The sequence below is a fragment of the Herpailurus yagouaroundi genome, unplaced genomic scaffold (genome assembly GCF_014898765.1).
Source record: "Herpailurus yagouaroundi ecotype Mexico unplaced genomic scaffold, PumYag 59883, whole genome shotgun sequence".
Lineage (NCBI taxonomy): Eukaryota > Metazoa > Chordata > Mammalia > Carnivora > Felidae > Herpailurus > Herpailurus yagouaroundi.
In genome coordinates this window covers 1-9,811 of record NW_024415230.1, presented here as the reverse complement: position 1 = coordinate 9,811, position 9,811 = coordinate 1, and the positions used below count along the sequence as shown (strand labels likewise).

General features: G+C 37.8%; 1 protein-coding gene across 1 annotated transcript; it reads left to right on the top strand.

Moving 5' to 3' along the window:
• Positions 1-2,351: 2,351 nt before the first annotated feature.
• On the top strand, positions 2,352-3,968 carry LOC121024166 (putative P2Y purinoceptor 10). The gene is given in 3 exon segments (XM_040466452.1): positions 2,352-3,080; positions 3,113-3,360; positions 3,363-3,968. Coding segments are annotated over 3 exon segments (843 nt in total). The 5' UTR covers positions 2,352-2,550; the 3' UTR covers positions 3,428-3,968.
• Positions 3,969-9,811: the final 5,843 nt, after the last annotated feature.

The window sequence follows — 9,811 nt, the reverse complement described above, 5'->3', positions numbered from 1 at the left end:
TTATCAATAAGGTTGCTTATGTTTGTCAGTAATTGTTTTATATATTTGGGGGCTCCTGTATTCGGTGCATAGTCATTTATAATTGTTAGCTCTTCCTGATGGATAGACCCTATGATTATTATATAATGCCTTTCTTCATCTCTTGTTCCAGCCTTTAATTTAAAGTCTAGTTTGTCTGATATAACGGTGGCTACTCCAGCTTTCTTTTGACTTCCAGTGGCATGACAAATAGTTCTCCATCCCCTCACTCTCAATCTGAAGGTGTCCTCAGGTCTAAAATGAGTCTCTTGTGGGCAGCAAATAAATGGGTCTTGTTTTCTTGTCCATTCTGATACCCTATGTCTTTTGGTTGACGCATTTAGTCCATTTACATTCAGTGTTATTATAGAAAGATATGGGTTTAGAGTCCTTGTGATGTCTGTAGGTTTTGTGCTTGTCGCAATGTCTCTGTCACTTTGTCCCTTAGGATCTCTTGTAGGGCTGGTTTAGTGCTGACAAATTCCTTCAGTTTTTGTTTGTTTGGGAAGACCTTTGTCTCTCCTTCTATTCTAAATGACAGACTTGCTGCATAAACGATTTTCGGCTGCATATTTTTTCTGTTCATCACATTGAAGGTCTCCTGCCCTTCCTTTCTGGCCTGCCAAGTTTCAGTAGAGAGATCCGTCTCGAGTCTTATTGGTCTCCCTTTATATGTTAGAGCACGTTTATCCCTAGATGCTTTCAGAATTTTCTCTTTATCCTTGTATTTTGTCAATTTCACTATGATATGTTGTGCAGAAGATTGATTCAGTTACATCTGAAAGGAGTTCTCTGTGCCTCTTTGATATCAATGCCCTTTTCCTTCCCCAGATCCAGGAAGTTCTCAGCTATTATTTCTTCAAGTACACTTCCAGGCTCTTTCCCTCTCTCTTCCTCCTCTGGAATAGCAATTATGCGTAGATTATTTCTCTTTAGTGCGTCACTTAGTTCTCTAATTTTCCCCTCATACTCCCAGATTTTTTATCTCTCTTTTTCTCATCTTCTTCTTTTGCCATAATTTTATCTTCTAGTTCACCTATTCACTCCTGTGACTCTTCAATCCAAGCCGTGGTCATCTCCATTTTATTTTGCAGGTCATTAATAGCATTTTTTAGCTCCTCCTGGCTGTTCCTTAGTCCCTTGATCTCTGTAGCAATAGATTCTCTGCTGTCTTTTATACTGTTTTCAAGCCCAGCGATTAATTTTATGAGTATTATTCTAAATTCACTTTGTTATATTCTTTAAATCGTTTTTGATCAGTTAGTTAGCTGTCGTTTTTTCCTGGACATTTTTTTGAGGGGAATTCTTCTTTTTCGTCATTTTGGATAGTCCTGGAGTGGTGTAGAAGTGCGGGGAACTTCCTCTGTGTTGTCTTGAATAACTTGCGTTGGTGGGCAGGGCTGCAGTCAGAACTGATATCTGCCCCCAGCCCACCGCTGGGTCCACAGTCAGACTGGTGTGTTCCTTCTCTTTCCCTCTCTTAGGGGTGGGATTCACTGTGGGGTGGCGTGGCCCATCTGGGATACTTGCACACTGCCAGGCTTGTGGTGCTGGGGATCTGGCGTATTAGCCTGGGTGGATAGGCAAGGTGCACAGGGGCAGGAGGGGCAGGCTCAGCTCGCTTTTCCTTCGGTAATCTGCTTCTGTAGGGGCCCTGTGGCACCGGGAGGGAGTCAGACCCCTCGCTGGAGGGATGGATCCGTAGAAGCACAGTGTTGGGTGTTTGCGTGGTGCAAGCAAGTTCCCTGGCAAGAACTGGTTCCCTTTGGGACTTTGGCTGGGGGATGGGCAGGTGAGATGGTGCTGGCGAACACCTTTGTTCCTGGCCAAGCTGCGCTCTGTTGGCCGGGGCTCAACAACTCTCCCTCTGTTGTCCTCCAGCCCTCCCGTTTCCAAGCAGAGCTGTTAGCTTATAACCTTCCAGATGTCATGTCCCGCTTGCTGTCAGAACACACTCCGTCTGTCCTGTCCACTTTTGCAAGCCAGACTCAGGGGCTCTGCTTGGCCGGTGGGCTTCCCCTCTGCCCTGGCTCCCTCCCGCCAGTCCATGTAGCGTGCACCGCCTCTCCACCCTTCCTACCCTCTTCCATGGGCCTCTCCTCTGCACTTGGCTCTGAAGAATCCATTCTGCTCATCTTCTGGTGGTTTTCTGGGTTATTTAGGCAGGTGTAGGTGGACATTAAGTGATCAACAGGACACGGTGAGTCCAGCGTCCCCCTACGCTACCATCTTCTCCCTTGATTTCTGAAAATGTGTTTCACAATATTGTCATATAATTGTAGATTGCCATGATATTTTCAGCTTACATGAAAAAGACCTTTGAATTTGTGAAAGTTCACACTTTAATACTTCTTTGGTGGACACAAATATATTTGTAAACCCAAACATAGACTGACATGCCCTTGACCCTATTTTTACTCTGTTATCTGCAGAAAACATCACTCTAATATTTTCCTTAAGGAAAGAACATACATCCTCAAGGTGGGAAGTAACAGCGCAGCCAATATAAGAACAAAGTGCACAGATATTCAAATGTCCTTTCAGTACTCTCTCTATGCAACCACCTACATCGTCATATTCATCCCTGGTCTTTCGGCCAACAGTGCAGCCTTGTGGGTTCTGTGCCACTTCATCAACAAGAAAAATAAAGCCATTATTTTCATGATCAGCCTCTCTGTAGCTGATCTTGCTCATATGCTGTCTTTACCTCTCCGGATTTACTATTTCATTAGCCACCACTGGCCCTTCACAAAGGCCATTTGCCTGCTGTGCTTCTACTTGAAGTATCTCTACATGTGTGCCAGCATTTGTTTCCTGATGTGCATCAGTCTTCAGAGATGTTTCCTTCTCCTCAAGCCCTTTAGAGCCAGAGACTGGAAGCGTAGGTATGATGCAGGCACCAGTGCTGGCATCTGGATCATTGTGGGGAATGCCTGTTTGCCACCTCCAATTCTGAGGAGTGCTGGCTTAGCCAACAACACTGAATACTGCTTTGCCAATTTAGGGTTTCAGCACATTATCATGGCTTCCTCCATTCGTATAACTGTAGCTAAACTTGGAAGTTTTTTTTTTTTGTTTGTTTGTTTTTTTTTTTTTTTTTTTTACCTGTTGCCATTATAACGTATTGCACATGGAAAACGAGAAAATCTTTACAGGAATTCCAAGTTCCTGCTCAGAATACCAAAGAGAGAAAGAAGTCTTTGTTGCTGGTTCTGATATATGCAGTGGTGTTCATTGTGTGTTTCCCTCCTTACCACCTCAACTTCCCATTCTATATGATGGTGAAACAACATGTCTTTTCAAACTGTTCTTTTTTAAGATCATCCTATGTTTTTACATCATTTCTCTATGTCTTGCAGATCTGAATTGCTGCCTTGATCGCGTTGTATATTATTTTACGACCTCATAATTCCACAATAGGTTTTTGGACTACAGTGGTTGGCTCCTCAGTCACGTGTGAGATGCAAGGACAGTGCTTTGGAAATTCATCACAGGAAGGAGAAACCTCAAACTATCTCTCTTACAAATTTGAATGATTCCAAGATAATACAATCAAATAAATAACTAGAATAATCTATGTTCTCTATCAGTTTAGCTATGTCACCTTGAATATTTTTAAAAAATGGTACTGTTCAATGCCTTAAGAAAACATGGCCTCCTTCCTTTCATCTCCAAAATCCTCCTTCTGAAGGAATTATTCATGACTATATTTTCTATCCAAATGGAAACATGCTGTTCTATGGATAGTAAAATATCTTATTTATAGAAAGTAATAAGCATCAGAATAAATTGCACACCTGTTCCTCAGAAATAGATCCAATGTTCTCACTTTCTCCTGCAAGAAACAAAAAGTAAATTTAGAATCAGTGGACATAGGTGAATTGTCCAAAAATTGTAAAATATACAGAATAGGATCCTGACTTTATTTTAAAAATACATACTAGAGCAAAGTAGACTAAAGAGGAAACATTTTTAATATTAATAGGAGTTGTGAAAATTAATATCCTTAGAGCTTGAAATATCTATGAGAATTTCCATTTTCCCCTTGAAGAAATGAACAATTCAGATTCATACCAAATATCTCAAATGTATCATGAAATTCATACACAACACATACAACTTAAACACAAAACACAGTTGTATTCTAACACGTTTCATAAGCTTCAGAATTTCAGGGTTTGCAATCAAATCTTTTTGTTTGAACATCTATGAGTGTGTGTGATGCGATGCTTATTTGTGTATATTGTCAGTCAGTTAGAAAATGTTTATTAATTTGAAAATTAAAATCAATTGTGCAACGAAATGTTTATATTACTTCTTCTATATACAACCTCAGTCACAACTTTGCTTGATAGATTTTAAAGAATGAATTAATAAAGAATAATACTCATGTGTATAGTTTTTTAGTTAGACCTCATTACTCACAAGTAAAGACACATATAAAGAGAATATTGGTGAATTGAATATCATTATGAATGCAGAATGAAAATTGATATTGTTTCAAATCTTTGTGACTTTTTAATAAAATTTTGTAATACAAATCAGTATCATTAAAAGTTTTTAAACTTAAAATTCACATATGGGGTTTCATTAAAATGGTATTTTATTTTTTTAAGTTTACTTATTTATTTTGAGATGGAGTGCAAGCAGGGGAGGGGCAGAAAGGGAGAATCTCAAACAGGCTCTGCACGTTCAGTACAGAGCCCCACACAGGGCTCAAATTCATGAAACTGCGAGGTCATGACCTGAGCCAAAATCAAGAGTCAGACACTCAACAGACTGAGTCACACAGGTACCCATAAAATGGTATTTTATAAAGCAGTGGCCAATTTTATAAGGTTATAAAGTCTTACTTTCTTGTCTTTATAAGGTTGTAAATTCACAACCTATTTTCTCTGTATGAATTTTTTTAATAGTGCTTGTGCATCAGAACAGAAACAGAAAATAACATTTGCTACAATGGGGGAAAATAGAGTAAAACTTAATGCATAAACTTGCCAAATCACTATTTGGTACACCTGAAACTAATGGAACATTATGTGTCAACTACAGTCAAATAAAAAAAAAACTAATTTAAAAAACAGAGGAAAGTGCTTTTGGCAGATGAAGATGGTGGCAGAGTAGAAGGATCACAGGCTAGTCTTTTCCCACAAACATGACTAGATAACAATGAAATCAACATAAATACCACAGAAACTGTCCTGAAGACTGATAGAAGAAACTCCACAATTAAAGGGAGAGAAGAGGCATCATCAGAGGTAGGAAGTGCAGAGACATGGCTTAGGTGAGAAAGAGATTGCAGCTGGTGCTGAGGGGAGCGAGCCATGGTCATGGAGAAGGGCAAGAAAGAGAGGAACACACAAGGAGAATATTTTCCCTAAACAATTGGCTTGGAAAACAAAAGGGGCAGAATTTTGTGAGTTCTTTGCAACAAGCAGGGCTTAAAGCCTGGAGTTTTAAAGGTCTGAGACCTTGGCCCTGAGGACACTGTGCTACTTCTGGAGAGAAGGCAGACAACCTGGGAGCAGACAGCATGAAAACAAATATCTGAAGAACTCCTGGGGCACACAGAGGGGAAATTATTAGCTCTTCTTGGAGTATGCCCCCTGAGAGACAGAATTCATGGAGATAACTCTCCTGGAACAAAGGAGCTGTCCAGTGCCATTTCCCTACCCTGCCCCTCAGCATAAACACAGAACCACCTGCTAGAAGAAGCTTAGTTCCTACACTGGCTTCCTAACTTTCTTACAGCAAATCCCAAACCCTGGAACTCTGGTGGGACTGTCCTTCTCAGTCAAGCTTGCCTCAGTCCCAGTGCAGCAGGTCCCTAACTCAGAAAATAAACAGAGACTCCTGTCCATACAACATCTTCTGATCAGAGAGTCCTGCAAGTCCTCAGTTCTGGCGGAAGTGGTCAAATACCATTTCACAAGAAGACCAGAGTACAGCTGGCTAAAACTCACCACATTCTGGTCAGGCACCAAACACTGCCAACAGCAGGTAAAGAAAGCCTCTGCAGATAATTCGACTGGATAGAGCAGCAAAGACCCAACAGCAGAGAACATGCAGCACACAATGGAGAAACTCCCTGAAGAAGCAGTCTTCTTAATAATGCCACTACTTTCAGAATCAGGTGGCATAACTGGATTTTCTAACACAGAGAAGAAGGCAGAGGTTTAGACAAAGTGCAAGGAGGCAGGAATTCATCCCAAATGAAAGAACAAGACATGGCCATGGCCAGAAATCTAAGTGAAAGAGGTATAACATGTTTGACAGAGAATTTAAAGCAAAAATCATGAAGATACACACTGGGATTGAGAAATAGAAGACATCAGTGAGACCCTTACTACAGAGGTAAAAGACTTAAAAAATAATCAGGGATGAAGAGTGAAATAAATGAGATTGTAAATAAGCTTCCTGTAATGAAAAGCAGGCTGGAAAGTGTTGAGGAATGAATTAGTGACCTAGAAGAAAAAAATAACAGAAAATAATGAAGATTAACAAAAGAGAGAAAGAAGAATTATGCAATATCAGAATAGACATAGGGAACTCAATGACTACATCAAACATATATATTATCAAATATAATAACATCTGTATTATAGGAGTCAGAAGAAGAAGAGACAAAAGGAGGCATAAAATTTATTCGAAGAAATAATAGCTAAAAATTTCCCTAATCTGGGGAGGGAAACAATATCCAGACATGGGAAGCACAGAAAATTTCCATCCAAATCAATAAAAGTAGGCTAACACCAAAACGTACATTGTTTCTTCTCAACAGAAACTTGGCAAGCCAGGAGGAAGTTGTATGATATATTTTAAAAAATGCTGAATAGGAAAAATTTGCAGCCAAGAATACTCTACAGAGCAAGGCTATCATTCAGACTAGAGAGTTAAAGGTTTTCCCAGGCAAACAAAGATTAAAGGAGTTTGTGACTACTAACCCAGCCCTGCAAGAAATATTAAAGGGGTCTTTTAAGTGCAAAAGAGAGACAAAATGTGACCAAAAAAAAAAAAAAAAGATCAGAGAAAATCTGCAGAAACAATGACGAAACAAGTAACACAGTGACATTAAATATATATCTATCAATAATTACTCTGAATGTAAATGGACTAAATGTTCCAATCAAAAGAAATAGGGTGTCAGAATAGAGAGAAAAAAACAATATCCATCTATATGCTGCCTACAAGGGACTCACTTTAGCCCTACAGATACCTGCAGATTGAAAGTGAGGGGATGGATAGACATTTATCATTCAAATGGATGCCAAAAAAAGGTGGAGTAGCAATACTTATATCAGGAAAATTAGACTTAAAACACTTTAAAAAGAGACAAAGAAGGGCATTATATTCTCATAAAGGGGACAATCACACAAGAACATATAACAATTGTAAATATTTATGCACCCATCATGGAATACCCAAAATAATTAATAACCAACATAAATGAACTAATTAATAATAACACAATAATATTAGCAGAGTTTAACAAACTCTCATGTCAAGGAACAGATCATCTAAACAGAAAATAAGGCAGAAAACGATGGCTTTGAGTGACACACTGGACCAATAATGCAGCAGCAGAAAGAGACATTAAGAATCAATCCCATTTACAATTGTACCAAAAATAATAAGATACCTAAGAAGAAACCTGACCAAAGAAGTAAAAGAGGTGTACTCTGAGAACTATAAAACACTGATGAAAGAAATTGATAATGGCACAAAGAAATGGAAAGATATTCCATGCTTATGGATTGGAAGAATAAATATTGTTAAAATGTCTATACTACTGAAAGCAATCAACATATTTAATGCAATCCCTGTCAAAATACCAACTACATTTTTCCCAGAGCTAGAACCAACAAGCCTAAAATTTGCATGGTACCACAAATGACCTTGAATAGCCAATCTTGAAAAAGAAAAGTGAAGCTGGAAGCATCACACTTCCAGACGTTAAGTTATAATACAAAGTGGTAGTGATCAAAATAGTATGACACTGGCACAAAAATAAACACATAGATCAACAGAACATAATAGAAAACCTAGAAATGAACACACGATCTTTGATAAAGCAGGAAAGAATATCTAATGGGAAAAAGACAGTCTTTTAATAAATGGTGTTGAGAAAATTAGCATCAATGTAAAAGAAACTGGATCGCTTTTTCATGCCATATACAAAATGAATTCAAAATGGGTTAAATTCCTAAACCTAAGATTTGGATTCATAAAAATCCTAGAGGAGAACACAGTCAGTAACGTCTTTGACATCGGTCATATTAACTTCTTTCTAGATATGTCTCCAGAGACAAGGGAATCAAAAGCACAAAGAAACAGCTAGGACTTCATCAAAAGCACAAAGAAACTGCTGGGACTTCATTAAAATAAAAACTGCAAAGCGAAGGAAACAATCAACAAAACTATAAGGTAACCTACATAATGGGAGAAAACATTTGCAAATGACATATCTGATAAAGGGTTAGTACATAAAATATATAAAAACTTATAAAACTTAACACCCCAAAATGAATAATACTTTCAAAAATGGGCAGAAGACACAAAAATGTTTTCAAAGATATACAGATATTCAATGGAAACATTAAAAGATGCTCAATGTCACTGATCATCACGGAAATAACAAATCAAAACTACAATGAGATATCAACTAACAGCTGTCAGAATAGCTAAAACAAAAAGATAAGAAACAACAGGTGTTAGGTAAGAATGTGGAGAAAGGTGAGCCCTTGTGCACTGTTAATGGGAATGCAAAGTGGTGCTGTCAGTCTGGAAAACAGTATAGAGATTCCTCAAAAAGTTAAAAATATAACTATCCTATGATCCAGCAATTGCACTACTAGGTATTTACCCAAAGAATACAGAAATACTAATTCACAGTGATACCAGTGTTTATAGCAGCATTATCTACAATAACAAAATTGTGGAAACAGCCCAAGTGTCCGTCAACTGATGTATGAATACATAAGAAGTGGTGTGTGTGTGTGTGTGTGTGTGTGTATATATATATATGTATATATATATGTATATATATATATACATATACATATATATATATATATATACATATATATATATATATAATGGTATATTACTCAGCCATAAGAAGGAATAAATCTTTCCTTTTGCAATGTCAAAGATGGAACTAGAGAATATTATGCTAAGTGAAATAAGTCAGAGAAAGTCAATGTGATTTCATTCATATTTAGAATTTAGGAAACAAAACAAAGAAACAAAGAGGGGAAAAAAGAGAAATAAGCAAACAAAGAAAGAGTCTCTTTAGAGAACACACTGATGGTCACCAGAGGTCAGGTGGGTGGGGAGATGAGTTAAATAGTTGATGGGGATTAAGGAGAGCACCTGCTATAATGAGCACCAGGTGTTTTTTGGAAGTGTCAAATCACTATATCGTACACCTAACAATAATATTACACTGTATGTTAACTAACTGGAATATAAATTACAAAAAAGAAAAGGAACAAAAAGAAAAACATAAAAACCTAGCTTCTCTAAAGTCCTCTGCACATTTGTATATTAGACAGTTGTATTTCACACAAAAGTTTGATTAACTCCGTAAGTCCCTGGACATTTAAAACACCATTTTAGTTGCATATTTGTAAATTGTATTATTTCCTATTTACTTAAGCAGTTGGTTTTAAATAATGGGACATCATCCTTGAAAGAAGCATTAATCCAGACTCAGATGACCAAGATCTTAGTCTTAGGTCTACCACTGGTAAGCTATATATGTATTTGGGTAAGTTACTTCTCTTTGGGTTTT